The sequence below is a fragment of the Pseudorasbora parva genome, chromosome 18, assembly GCF_024679245.1.
Source record: "Pseudorasbora parva isolate DD20220531a chromosome 18, ASM2467924v1, whole genome shotgun sequence".
Taxonomy (NCBI): domain Eukaryota; kingdom Metazoa; phylum Chordata; class Actinopteri; order Cypriniformes; family Gobionidae; genus Pseudorasbora; species Pseudorasbora parva.
The window spans coordinates 22,260,693-22,275,260 of NC_090189.1; the positions used below are offsets into that span (position 1 = coordinate 22,260,693).

Here is a 14,568-nt window from a genome sequence, read left to right on the forward strand (position 1 = left end):
TCTGTTTGAAAAAACAACAACAACAAAAAAACACACAGGACAAAGGATTTTTCTGGCGACAGAGCTCGTAATAAAATGAGAATCAACACTAGTTTGGCTTTTCAGAGGTAGCGAGAACTGAAATGGATCTGAAATGGACAAGCAACATGGAGGTGAGGTGACTCAACAGGTGAGTAAGTTATTTCACTGAACAGATAACTTGCATAGAAAACAGAGTTCATCGTAAAGCACTATTGTGAAGGGTCATATTCATCCGCAGAGCCAAAGCATAACCAAAACAATGTTGCAGGGTTGTTTTTTTAACCGCTAGAGAGACGTTATTTAGTGTACCTTTAATTTCTCAACAATTAAAATAATATATTCGTAGACTAAAACTAATGAATAGGACAAACCCCCATAACCCTATAAACTCGACACACGACTTTCCGCTTAAAACAAAAACAAATCAGCATCAACCACCGTACTACATCTCAAATAGGATTTCATACAAATGAAATGAAATGAAAAAGATTTCCTTAAGGTTTTACTTCATCTTATTAATTTGTGTGGAAATACATTCTGTGGAAAGGACATTTGTAAACAGCCTGGAGATATCATTAGAAGCCCAACAGAATGAACATTGGTCTGTGCTGTAATTGAAAGATAGTGGCCGCAGCTTGCAGTACAGCAATCTCCGTTCAGCATGCAATGATACCGATTCAAATAAAGGGTGGAGATTAGTCCAGGTAGACAGAAATGCAATGATTAATTTCCTCTTTGGGGTTTGTGCAATCATAACAATGGGTAAGAAAATGTGGCATTGTTGTGCACAAAGCAATAGTGCTCCTGGTGGTACCCACAGTGTGAACTTTGAAATGATGTGTTCCTGTGCCTCAGTTTAGCTGCCAGGATACAAATGAGTCACCCAGCATCCCACGCCTGCATGCACATCCACCGTATAATAAAGCCATTTCACCCAGCATGAAATAAAAGACCATTTTCAAGTTCAGTGATTGGGTTCATAAACTCACTCACTAAAAAACGTGCACAGTTCGCATAATATATATATATATATATATATATATATATATATATATATATATATATATATATATATATATATATATATATATATATATATATATATATATATATATATATATATATATATATATATATATATATCACTGTGTGTGTGATATGTATATCACAGTGTCACAGTGTGTAAGTTTGCAAACTCACACACTGTGACGCCAATTTTAGACAAAGTGAGTAGCTCAAATAATCACATGCAAGATGAGCAAGAATTGCAACATAAATTAACCAAACAAAACAGACACACAAGTGCTTCACTTTAAATTAAGGAAATTCATTAAAAGCATAATGCCATCTGGTATTCACAGCATACAAGCTGAAGGAACGCAGCTAGCCCACCCACTTCAAAACATAAAGCTGCCAATTTCAACTAGTATCCTTAATTCTCTTCTATAAAATTCAATGGCCATATGCCTTTCAGGTGTGCACATGTGCATCAAATGATCTGGGCTGAAATTTAACAGCTCACACAAAGGTAAACACACCTTAATCAAAGTTTGCGCGCATTTTCAACCGCCTTCACATCTTAGTTGAAATGTGAACCTTTGTGAAAATGCATTAGTCATAAAAGTCATAAACTGTTACCATAGCCACTAATAAGCTTGCCAGGATGTTTTTAACAGGAGCCTGAATTAAATTTGCCTAACAATTCATTGCCTAGAGGTTTCTCTCCTCATTTAAATAATGAAGAACAAACACGGTTAATTTGAGTTTGTTTGTTTGTTTTACGTTTATAAAGTTGTATGATTATTCCTCCTCTCACGTTATTAACAAGACATAAAATTGGTTCTTTTGTGATGGAAATGTAATGAAAACAGTTATTCTGGCAACGTTGTCCTTTTCACTGCTTTGGTTCGTCAATAAAACTGCATTTTCTTCTGCACCTTTTGTTACTTCAAATCACAAATACCTGAAATATGTGTGATTCAACAGCACCCTCTTGTGTGTGCCATGATGCTCTACATGAACTGTTGCTATGCTACAAAGGTAAATAAAATGCCAGAGATTTTTAAAGCTACAAAGTTCGGCATCAACAATCATGTAACACGAGGGATATATACTTAATTACATGACCTGACCTCAGATTTCCATGCACAATAGTACAAAACCAATGAAATATACATACTTTTTTTATTTGGATAGAAAGTGCATTTCATATCAAAAGCAAACCACAGAATCTCTTTTAAAACAAGATGATTAGATCAGTACGAACCTTCACCTGGACTATGAACCCTTGTTAAGTTCACAGACAAACAGAGCTATGGAGGAACTCGAGTCTTGTTTATTTTAACAATGGGATATCTGCTACTAGAAAGGTGATCTAAGGTTATGTAAAGGGATGGTCCTGTCAATCTTTATGTTTATGTTTTATGATTGCGAAATTATAGACGCTTACTTGACAGAAGCCTGTTAATTTAAGTCATTCGTATTAAGTTACACAAAGGAAAAAATACCAACAGGGTAGTCATAGTGAATGTTTCTATTTGGCAAAGATAGACACGTTTTGTCCTTGCTTCCTTTAGGCAATTGCAAGCATGACTGATTATTTTAGTGCTAAGTAGAGTTTTAGAGTCTCTTATGAATAGGGACATATTTTAAGAGCAGAAATCTTACCTTGAAACCCACTCATGATGTTTTTATGTGCCTACCTACTCTTTCTTGACATGAATGCCATTTGTAATATTATTAGTGTGGCCGTTTATGCTGTTTGAGCTCAGCTTCCCTTCTGCCATCAGTTTCTTGATGTGGTCGTGCGGCCCATTTCCCATCATGGCTGAGGGGTAGCGGTAAGAGCCTCCGATGCGGTCCCACAGGGTGAAGTACTGTCCATAGTTGTAGTCAAAGAAGAGGTGGTGGTCAGTGTGGTGAGCTGACCCGTTGATGATTTTCTCTATCAGGCTGGGAACACGGTAGTCCCCGTCATGGATGGAGATGGTCCATACGTTGACGAACACGTACAGGGCTAAGTACAGAACCTTGTGTAGAGGGAAGAGGAAGGGGTAGATGTGGTACGGAAGGCCCTGAAGAAATCCGTCCACGGGGTGGAAAGCGTGGCTGGCGAACGGAGTAGGGATCTTCCACACGTGATGTGGTTTGTGAAAATACTGTATGTGAAGGAAAAAGGATGAAAAGGCATGAGTATCACAAATATTAAAGGGGACATATCATGAAAATCTGACTTTTTCCATGTTTAAGTGCTATAATCGAGTCCCTGGTGCATTTATCAACCCAAACGACGTGAAAACGGACAACCCAGTATCTTTGTTTTGGTAAGACTTTTTCTACAAGCACTGGAAAAAACAAGCCGCTCAGATTTCTCTCCCCTTCTGATGTAGGAAGGGGAACTTATTATAATATTACCACTCCTTAATCTGCACGTTCCCACCCACGGCGCTGACAGACTGTTCTGTATTAGTATAGTTTCCGCCATCAGCCAATTGTATACTGTCAGCCATTTTCTCAGCGCTTAGGCTAGCGACAACACCTTGTGAGCAATGCAGGTGCACTGTCTGAACAAGGGACAATTAAAGACAGGTTTGGCTAAAAAGTTAAAGTTCACGAGATCAGTACCAACTATTCATGATCCAGCTTATAGTGTCTGTACCGATACTGGCAACGACAGTAATGAAAGGGAGAGCACGTACTTCTTAATAGTTTATTTGAGTTGTTTTAAATATAAACGGATATAAAGTTTACCAGTTTTTTAAGCTGAAAAGTTTATTAAGTTTATTAAGCTGAAAAGGTATATGGTCAGTCAGTATATATTTGTTTACTGTTAGCTGTAAGAAGTTTTTTTGTGTAATTTGCTTTGCATGCTGATGATAATGTGATTTTCTGGATTGAAAACAGACGGTTCATCTTTTGTGTGATGAACAACAAACTTCATAAATCACCAGTTAAAATTCACCAGTAAAGTTCTGGCCATCATTTGGACAGGTCTGCTCCATGTAGCATATATTATCCGGTATGTTCTGTTGTTGAAGCTATTGAAGCTTCTTAAAAAAAACAAGCAGGGAGCACTAGCTAAGTGGGGTATTGTGGGGTATTTTGAGCTAAAACTTTACATACACACTCTGGGGATATCATATACTTATGTCATCTGGTAAAATGGGCCATAATACATCCCTTTTTAAGAAGGATTTATAAACCTCTTTTCCATTAAAAAAAAGGAAATCTGAACATTTCACAAAATGGTTTTAAATATGGGAAAACATGCTATATGGAGCAGATTTGTATTAGTACCAGAAATTCAAAGTAATTCAAAATCAGAAACATATTTAGGTGTCATATTTTGACCCGTGCAGGTGGGTCATTCTTATTGGATGTATGGATGTTAAAATGTTGGATAAAATATACAAATTCACCATAGAATATAAATATCAGATGAACTAAACTGAAATAAATCAGATGACGAACTAAAATTTGTAGAAATTTGTAGATTTGCAGAAATGAAAAAAGCAAACATTAGCAAAAATGTATTTTAAAAATCTATGTATTTATTTTTAAAAATACAAACTAAAACTGAAATATTAAAAATAAAAGAAATAAAAATTAAATAAAAAGTAATTCAAACATGTATGTAAAAAGTAGTTCGAACACTATAATAATAAAATAACACTAATGACAGTACTACTAATAAAATAATAATACTAAAATAACACTGTACTAAATTAAAAATATTTTTTTTCTTTAATGTTTAATTTCTCATTATTTTCAAAGCATGTTTTCTTGGGAGTATTGTTTTAATTAGTTAATACGTTTTTCCTGTGTCTATCTGAGCTTGACCAGAACATACTTACTAAAGTCGGCTATTGCCTTTAATATAATTTTTTTATAGAAAAAAAATTAAATTACAACTAAAGGATATTCATTAAACCCAGGCCATGCGATTTAATTATATATGAACTGCCTTACCAATGTAAATGTATGCATAAATACCTACCTTATATATCAACTTGTGGTGAAGGAATCTGTGGATCCAGTAAATGCACATGTCAGTGAAAAACAGGAAAGAGATCATGCTGAATATCAGCCCAGACCAACCTGAGAAGAGAAAAAATTACATAAATAGTATGAAAAAGTGTATGCAACAGCAACATGATTAATCATAAATGAAAGGCTGCATCACCGGCATTTTCTAAAGTTAGGGCTGTCAGTTTGTTGGATCCAGATTCAGTCATTTGTGATGTGTATGGTCTAGTTTTGTTTTATGTATGAAATCCAAAGGTTTCCACATAACCCGTTTTTTGTGAATAACTATGACCCACTTGACAAAGCAAAGACTTTATCAATATAGAACTTGCTTAGCACAAACTTTGAGTGACACGCTCTGTTCTCATACCAAGGGGTGATTCATCCACACGGTCGTACAGTTTGCTGTATCCTCTGACCTCTGCGAAAAACAATGCTACTGTGGGTATGCTGATGTAGGGCAAAGACCACAAAGCATATTTTATTTCACGTTGCACCTGGTTCTGTGGACAAAATATAAAACAAAAATCATATATATATATATATATATATATATATATATATATATATATATATATATATGCACATGTGTAACCATTCACGCTCCCTCCCTCCCTCCCCTCGCCCAGACAGCAGGAACTCCGAACGCTATATGACTTCAAAGGCAGCTCCATAGAAATATATATATATATATATATATATATATATATATATATATATATATATATATATATATATATATATATATATATATATATATATATATATATATATATGCCTCTGATCCTAAGCATGTGAAAAGACACCATAGGTTGCTAGATGCATAAACAAACCTTCAAAAATTGAGGGTGTTGCATTAATTTGTGGTCAAAAACGAAGAAGTAGCTCAATGCACCCAGGCCTAGATATAAGATTGCAGCACCCAGGTTGGTGACCACCATCAAGCCGATGATCTGTCGCAGAGGCTCATCTTCAGGCCATGATGAGGGATACACATATGGAGTGAAGAAGTAATCATCTGCCACGTTCAGCACAAGGTCCATTTTGACCTTAAAAGATGATCAGAAGTGTGATATTAACTGTCTACAATTTGAAAAAAAAGAATGTGAATTATGATGATATGAAATTATGATTAAAAAGAAGTGAATATGAAATTATGATTAAAAAGTGCACTGTACCTAATATTGTAAACAATAACTTTGTACATTCATAAGACAAAATGATTTAGGAAAAAGTATACAGCATTAATGCAAAGTCGTGTTGTTGATAACAGATATTCATATCTAAAAGCAAATGCTGTAATTGTAGGAAATCATCTCACCTGTAAAGGTGCTTTTGAAGAAACGCCAGCGAAGAAAATAACTGAGGTTTAAGCCCTCAGAGACAGAGGCCGTCCTACTGCTCTCACTCTACAAACACAAACGGACGCAGCCAATAGCAGCTCACTTCCTCACAGCGCGAGCCCGTTCCTTGACATCTCATTGGACAGATGTGAGATCTGGTCATGGCACTAGTAATAGGAAGTCCAACTCCTTACCACGAATCGGTTCTTTTGAACAAGAACCGGTTGAAAAACAGATTTGTTGACGTCTTGAAAATATTTATTGTAATTTTATCTGCCCTAGTATATGTTGTTTCCATGATGAGTCAGCTCATACATACAAGTCATTTTAAATTGAAATACAATTTTGTATTTACTATTAACAACTTACTTCAGTTAATTTACATCTATTGGCTGTAAAGTTGTTGTGCGTTTTAGTAAAACCACCTCTGTAACTGATGTAATCGTAAAAATAATTTCCAGTGCGTCTTGTTCGATCCGATCAGAAGAGGTTTTATGAACCGGTTCAACCATAGAAGGCGTCAACAGATTCAGTGAAAAGATCCATTTACAAATCGTACGTTAGAGATGAATCGAATTAGATTAAATAAACAGAGTGATTACTTTGGTTTTATTAAGCCAGGTGCGTCATTGACTACGTTGTATGCACAAATATATAGGAGATTTATTACAGAAAAGATACAATGAATAGGATATGTCGTCATCAGAGAGCGACATAACAAACGGCAGCGCTGGGCACGACACTGCACGGCTACTGTAACCGTTCACTATTAGTAGTGCAATCCATATACACATAACTTACGATACAGTGTTTTAACGTAGTTTGGTCTTTTGATTGTGTACCACAGTCTGACTATGGACAGTGAAGTACAGAGAGATGGAAGAGTTCTTGATCTCACAGACGATGCATGGAGAGAAGACAGACTGCCATATGAGGATGTGACAATCCCACTGGTGAGTCTTCATATTTACAGTTTGTATGTGCATTAAAATATATCCTCTCAATTAATCATCGCAATGATAAGCCTGTAAGTAACTGCAGTCAGCAGTAAATTATGTGCACATCAAATTATATTTTATACCGAGTTCCTATTTGTATCATCAAATGTTTTCCGTAAGTCTAAGCCTATCAAACGGTGATTTAATTATTATTATTATTTTTTTGTGAAAGAGTGAACTTCCAGAAGCAGAACAAGACAACGGCGGATCAACCGAGTCAGTCAAAGAGCAAGAGATGAAGTGGTCAGATCTCGCCTTGCAAAGTCTGCATGAAAACACCCCAAACATAGGCACTTGAGATGAGAGAGACGCTCTGTCCTCTCCAACTGATCCACAGCCGTTTATCTGCCTGTGTGGGTGACTGATCCAAGAACTCGAACTCGTTTATTAAAACATGACATTCAATAATTGTGCACCAGTCATTTTCTTTAAAGGTGTTTGTTTTGATATCAAAAGAACTAAATAAAGTGTTTAAAACTAAAGTGTGGTATCAGTCAGTTTGAGTTGTGCTAATTGGGCACAATTCCCAATTTAAATTCCCAATTTAAAATGTTCAAGGTTTCAAGATTAGTTATCCAAAATGCACAATACTTCTTTCATAGATTTGCTAGTTACCACCTACAATGGATCAAAAGTGATAGTAAAGACATTTGTTAGAAAATATTTTTTTATATATTATGATTTTCTATTCATCAAAGAATCTTGAAAAATAACTGCCTTCAACTGAGATGATACGATTTTCCCCTGATGAATAGAGTGATACTAATTGGCTGCTGAAAATTAAGCCTTGCCATCACAGGAATAAATTACATTTGAAAATATAAAAAGTTAATTAAATTGTAATATTTCATATTACTTTTTTTACTGAATTTTTGATCAAATAAATGTAGCCTTGGTGAGTTCAAGAGACCTTTAAAAACTTACCGACCCCAAATGTTCGAAAGGTAGTGTACATCAGACTGATTTCAGGGACAGTCATCCTTATACTGCAGTTGTATTAGAAACAAACATTAGACTTGCACAGAAAATATATAGTTTGTGATAATTAACTTTGTACTGTGCTAAAATGAAACACGTTATTGAAAATATAATGTATGCAAGCATGAAATTGCTAATTGAATCAAATGTATGCGCATTATAGAATGGAATCAATAAATCATTCCTTCTCTCAGGCTAAGTTTAATTTTATTTGGGTTCAAAGGTGACACTGAAATTATCCAAGTGTTATGACAAATATATTTGAACCACGGCTAACTGCAAGCATATGTTTCAGTCATAGCAACATGTATGATAATACTTTTTTGGTATTATAGTCAGAAATATGTGTTCAGCTATGTAGGTCTTTAAGCAAATGTGTAGTGGTTTGGGGAATTTTGACCAAATAGCTATAGACTTGCAGTACAATGGCTTGAGATTAACATATCAAATGCTATCATGGAGATCTTTTTTTACAACAATCCATTTTGTAGCCAAATTAAATCAAGATTAGCTGTATTAGCTGTATTATACTTAAAAAAAAATTATATATATATATATATATATATATATATATATATATATATATATATATATATATATATATATACATATACATATACATATACATATACACACACACATTTTCTTTTCAAGTGTAGTTTACAAATGAATAAACTTTACACACATTGTGTAAAGTTTATTCATTTGTAAAGCTATAATTAAAAAGAAAATGTGCATTCAAAGACTAAATGTCACTGAGGCCGAAAGAAATCAGACTGCAGGTTGATACAAGCTTGATTAAATTAGGCCATGAGGCTTTAATGCTAATGTTTTGGATCAAGTCCAAACGAGGAGAATGCAAGCATTGAGATGCTGCATTAAAATTTCAGTTTGGTCCCATAAAATATAGGTTACATATGAATGCCTTTATTTTTTGCACACTAGCCACCCAACCATTTTTTTTCACAGTCTATAATAAACAAAACAAAAAAAACAAGAAAACACAGCATATTAAATGTCAATCATAAAAATGCTGGCGAAATGAAAAGAACTTCATAAGACTTGGCAAAACACAAAACAAACAAAAAACAGATGTTATCAGGGAATCGAGCACAAACGTATAAATTATGCCATTGTGAGCTTGGGCTCATGTGAATACTCAAACGTGAATTTTAAAGTTATCGCTACGCAATAATAATTATTGTCTGACAGAACGATAACATGCAATGACTTGGCAACAGAACAAAACTGGGTCCACTGATCATAAACTGTCCTTTTAAATAACTAAAATATAGGGCTATCTCCATCTGACAGAATAATTCTGAGAGCAATGTACATTGTCCTCATATTAAAAGCACAAATTGTTAAGCAGAATGAAATGAATGGCACTAGCTTTCTTACAGAAGAAAGTTTATGGATCTATGTGAAATTTAGTAATACAGTTTGTTACAAAAATGTAAGTATGGCGCTGGTCTAAAATCAGTCAGATACATATTTCAATCACTAAATGTATCAAAAGCTCCCAGTCAACAGTCTTCTCTGAAATGTGTCTGAGTCACTTCACACAGGCACTCTCGCTTTCAGTCATTCTCCAACAGCTTAAAGAATACTTCTGCAATCAAATCCGCGTTCATTGTTTGGTCCATCAAACAACAAAGAGCAACCCATCCAAACATAGTTCAGTCAAATCTTGTCAAATTTTCAAATGAAGAAAGAAATCCAGTTGCTTATGATTAAACCCTATTATACGTAATAGTAATGGCACAGTTTGGACACAATGAAAAAAGCACATTTTGGGCCCCCAACCTGAAGGCAGAAATTTAAGATTTTCATGTACCACCTAGTTGTGTACACTGAGTGTAAAATTAAGGTAGGGTGACTTAAACAGGGGTTCCTTTCCACTGTTACTGTAACATCCAGAAAGTACACAATAAGGTACACAGAACTGTTCTGTAAAAGATAGATTACATGCATTTCTAAAATGCAAACCTTTACACTTCATTTATACCCCATCCCGGACCTTTTTTTTAAGTAATGAAACGGAACTAAAGAATCCCTTATATCCAGTAGTACTTTTCAGATATACATCATTTCAGATATATATCTGATTATGAGTCAATGTCACAGAGTATCTACAGTATATAACAAGTTATGTTTAAACAACCAAATTTATGGTACATTCAGTTCAGTAAAAAGTCTTAAACATTTCTTTGTACATTTAAAAAAAAATGAAACTGAATGTAAACAGTCAGGTGGCAGCCCACTGTCCCGCAGAGGCTGCTGAATTATTATAATTATTATTGACACCTACAATAACGTTCCAAATCCATCCCATTCGCTGTTTAATGCCTGTTCACTCAGCATTAATCTCTGGCTCTGGCCTCTGCATTGAAAGGGCCTCAGCTTGTATGAAGGCGCCCTGTCCTAAGGCTGTGGAGTACGCACGATTACTGTGTGGAGTTGAGAAACCAGGGCTATGATAGGAGCTGGAACCACCCTGATTAGCCAGTGAGGTTTGGGACTGAGGTCCCGGATGGTAGTCATCCAGGTTGTCGTAGTGTGACTGTAAAGTAACAGAGCTTTGTCTTTGCCCCTGTGACTGATTGGAGTAGGATCCACTATGGTCTGAAGTGTCCGGTAAATGTGCGGGAAGACTGGACTGGTTGTAATGCTGCCGCTCTCTAACACTATGGGATCTCTCAGGCTTGGGTGGAGGAGCCGGCTTCACAGGAGCTGCTTGTTCATCTTCACTGGCGCTACTTGTGGCTTTAACCCTGCATATGTGGCGATCCAAATCAGGCCTTTCGTAACGAGGTTGGGCACTCCTGCTTTCAGAGCGTTCCTGCCAATGTTTACTGGTCCGTTGCTTTTCCCCTGGCTCAAACTTTGGGTCAAGATGGCTGCCCTCTGGAAAGTGCTGCAGACTTCGTGTTGGAAGTTGCGATTGATGTGAATGCATGGACGAATAGGTCCTGGAGCTGCTTTGTTTGGTTGTTTTATCGCCCACTCCATTTCCTTGGCAGTGCTTCTCTGTTTCCATATACAACAGGACATCTGGATCAGAGATCAAGTGCCTGGGAGCATGCTGAGATCCAGGAACAATATTGTATCGGGCCTCCTTGCTTTCAGCGGCCATCAATACGGTTTTGCCGGGATCTGATTTGCTTTGCAAGTGTAACATGTCTATATCCACTGGCATGTAGGGTCCCACATTGTCATACTGAGACATAACTGAACCCTTCACCTTTTGCCTCGCTCGGCTTTCCCTGCGGATAGAGTGTATGCGAAGCCTCTCTGCTTCCTCTGGATCCCACGCAAAGTAAATGCTTCCCTTTGAACCACCGTAAGGTGGCATGTCCCTGCTTACGAAGCTATGCTCCTTTAAAGGAATAAAATGCCGTGAAAGGTAGTGGTAGCCTCCAGATTTGGCTCCAGATCGAAGGAGAGGGGCACTGTCCCGACCACTGAAGGAATGGACATGTCGTAATCGGATTGTACCGTAATGGTCCACATCGTAGAAAGGGGCATCCAGAACATGAGAACCAGAGTAGGGGCTGTAGCGGTACTGAACTCTTCCATTCTCAAAGTAAGGCTGCAGTTGTGTGACATGATAGTCAGCTTGAGAGGGTGGTTGGTGAGACTTGCAGTGGTAGACTGGGCGCTGGTAGTAAAATAACTCATCATCTGGTGGAACCTCGGTTCTTGTGACCGGCGTTGAGCGGATAGCCGTGGGTGCTACATGTAGGGAGTGGACTCTACGGATTGTTGGGTACATGGTAGGTCCATCTACCTGACTGTAGCCATGGGAGTGGTGCACTGAACTTGGAGAAATGTACTCACCTCTCGGAGGGCCACGAGATTTAATGGACTGGTGGTAGGACCTGGGTCCAATAGTATTGTATCGGCCATCACCGTGGCCTCTATAAGATATCTGTGGCTCCGATTTCGATACGTAAGAAACATGAGGTGGAACACTCTCTGGCCGGTAATGGTACCCCATTGTAGCCTGACCAGAAGAGGTTACTCGCTGATGGTAATATGCCTCTGCGGTGGGCTCCAATAGGTCTGCCTCCCCTTTTGAGTGGTAAATATAACCTGATTGATGAGTGGAAGACCTGCGGTGAGGTTGATGAGACTGTGGAGGAGTCTCCTCCACTGAGCTCCTCATGGATGTCTCTAAGATGGTGTGAAAGTTGGCAGGGTTTGCAGCCTCAGTGTTGCAGAGAGCCGCCGTTGCTAGTTTACTTTCAATTGAGCGAACAGGGGGTGTGGGTGGTGTCACACCCTGAGTGTGGTGTTGAGGAGCACTATCTCCCTTTGGATGGACAGGCTTTATGGCTTCCCATGGTTTTTCCACAGGATCAAGAGGTGCTGCCGGGGTTGGCGCAATTCTAGCATTGGGCTGCGATTTGGGCTGAAACTGAGGCTGTGCTTGTGACTGAGAATGAGGCTGAACTTGCAGTTGAGACCGAAACGAGGCATTAGGTTGAATCTGTATTTGAGGCTGAGGCTGAAGAATTGCGACTAGTTGATCTGGCGCCTTTGTTGTTTTCGGTGGCAGGACCGTTTCAGTCATATGGATCTATGGATTAAACACAAACAAACACTGTTAAGTGCATATTTTTCCTTTGATATTTTGTTGCTGTAAATTTAGTTACTGATACCAATACCAGATTGATTTAATGATCAAATTATTCTTGATACCAATTTTGATACAATATGACAAAACTGAATTGTCATATACCAAAACCAAACACACAAAAATATACATAGTCTAAATACTATAGTACATAAATAATACAAATTCAAAATACTTCCATACATTGTTCTTTATGTTTTTATTTTCCTTAGAGGTACTAGCAGACAAACAGCACTTATGCTTAAGATGAATTTACAATGGTGAAGGCCTGGATAATGAACATAAGGACTGCACGATATATTAAAATGTCACAAGCGTACGTATCGTGATATGCATATTGCAATGGCTTACGATAACTGAATGATTTTAATACGTCAAAAGATTACGAAAAGTCTTTCGTAATTTTTAGGTCGACGCAGACAGCAGAGAGTAGACTGGACACATGATTGTTACATACATGTGAAATGCTTATAAGCGATAAGCGAAATAGGGCCTACTCACGGGTACAGGAAGCCGCCTCTTGGACAGCGCGTAATCCCAACTTCAGTTCTCTTCTCCAGCTTATTAACCATATACACACAAAATGATGTCAAAATGTCTTGGTATTCATGTAAACACAGTTATGTCTTAAGTGGAGTAAAGCACGTATGTAACAATATATTGGATCTGTGCAGCTCTAATAAACCTGCTTCCGTCTGTGTGCTTAATGTTAAAGGTGGGTTAAGTGTTATTTCAAAACTGTTTTAGAAAAAGGAGTGGAATAAATTTGTAGCCAATCAGCAGGTAAGGGGTGAGTCTATGGTAAGAAGAGAGGCTCAGTGCACAACATTATTCAAAACACACAAGTCACACAGGACGGACATTAGCCAAGAAAGAACTAATATATGCTGGCTTTTGCTTGAATATGCTCGTGTGTCATGTTCGCTTGTTTGTCCATTTGCGATCGCATTGTCGCTCACTTCAGCGATGATAAAGACCTGTTCATTTCCACATCATATGGAGCATCTAAATCCCCTCAGTGTTTCAAAATTTTAAGCATCAGCTCACAAAATGTGTCCGACAGGTAAGATACTATACTCCTAATATATGTTTGTTTCCTCTTTTCATCTATATAACCCATCCGGTCATAATTGTAATATGTTGTTAGCTGGACTATCGAGCTTGTATACCGGTACTAACTTTATCGGGTAGGGGCGTGTTTGTTTTGGTGATTTGAAATATCAACATAGGTTACCAGAAATCACTTACCCCACCTTAAAAGGGTTAATTCACCCAAAAATCAAAATTCCGTCATTAATTATTTACCCACATGTCCTTTGACATCGTACGACCTTTGTACATCTTCAGAACACAAATTAAGATATTTTTGTTGAAAGCTGATTGCTCAGAAAGGCCTTTATTTTCTTCTCAAGACCCTTAAAGGCACTAAAGACATTGTTACAAAGCCCATCTCACTACAGTTGTTCTACAATCATTTTATGAAGCGATGAGAATAGTTTGTGTGCGCAAAAATAACTAAATAACGACTTATATAGTGATGGGCAAATTTCAAAACAAAGCTTCG

At 37.3% G+C, this 14,568-nt stretch overlaps 3 protein-coding genes across 8 annotated transcripts in view; 1 reads left to right on the forward strand and 2 right to left on the reverse strand.

The window, feature by feature from the left end:
* Window positions 1-2,186: 2,186 nt before the first annotated feature.
* sc5d (sterol-C5-desaturase) lies at window positions 2,187-6,498 on the reverse strand. Its single transcript, XM_067424302.1, has 5 exons — window positions 6,368-6,498; window positions 5,880-6,095; window positions 5,417-5,549; window positions 5,018-5,118; window positions 2,187-3,179 (listed from the first exon to the last, which is right to left on the reverse strand). The coding sequence occupies exons 2-5, from the start codon at window positions 6,087-6,089 to the stop codon at window positions 2,724-2,726; spliced, it is 900 nt and encodes a 299-aa protein (XP_067280403.1). The 5' UTR covers window positions 6,090-6,095; window positions 6,368-6,498; the 3' UTR covers window positions 2,187-2,723.
* A 507-nt stretch (window positions 6,499-7,005) lies between these two features.
* On the forward strand, window positions 7,006-8,559 carry anapc13 (anaphase promoting complex subunit 13). The gene is made up of 3 exons (XM_067424310.1): window positions 7,006-7,144; window positions 7,237-7,342; window positions 7,560-8,559. The coding sequence occupies exons 1-3, from the start codon at window positions 7,083-7,085 to the stop codon at window positions 7,683-7,685; spliced, it is 294 nt and encodes a 97-aa protein (XP_067280411.1). The 5' UTR covers window positions 7,006-7,082; the 3' UTR covers window positions 7,686-8,559.
* Window positions 8,560-9,148: 589 nt separating this feature from the next.
* arhgap32b (Rho GTPase activating protein 32b) overlaps window positions 9,149-14,568 on the reverse strand; it is a 119,076-nt gene continuing 113,656 nt past the window's right edge. For all 6 annotated transcript variants that reach the window (XM_067424307.1, XM_067424306.1, XM_067424303.1 and 3 more), the window contains one exon: window positions 9,149-12,947. In XM_067424307.1, coding sequence (XP_067280408.1) covers window positions 10,719-12,947 — 2,229 coding nt within the window. In that variant the 3' untranslated portion in view covers window positions 9,149-10,718. The remainder of the gene's footprint in view (window positions 12,948-14,568) is intronic.

Coding starts and splice junctions, on each gene's coding strand:
- sc5d (XM_067424302.1), bottom strand. CDS start 6,089: ATGGACCTTGTGCTGAACGTGGCAGATGATTACTTCTTCACTCCATAT. Junction 5,550..5,879: donor AACACCCTCAATTTTTGAAG/GTTTGTTTATGC, acceptor TTTTGTCCACAG/AACCAGGTGCAACGTGAAAT. Junction 5,119..5,416: donor TGTGGATGAATCACCCCTTG/GTATGAGAACAG, acceptor TTCTCTTCTCAG/GTTGGTCTGGGCTGATATTC.
- anapc13 (XM_067424310.1), top strand. CDS start 7,083: ATGTCGTCATCAGAGAGCGACATAACAAACGGCAGCGCTGGGCACGAC. Junction 7,145..7,236: donor CACGACACTGCACGGCTACT/GTAACCGTTCAC, acceptor TGTGTACCACAG/TCTGACTATGGACAGTGAAG. Junction 7,343..7,559: donor AGGATGTGACAATCCCACTG/GTGAGTCTTCAT, acceptor TTTTTGTGAAAG/AGTGAACTTCCAGAAGCAGA.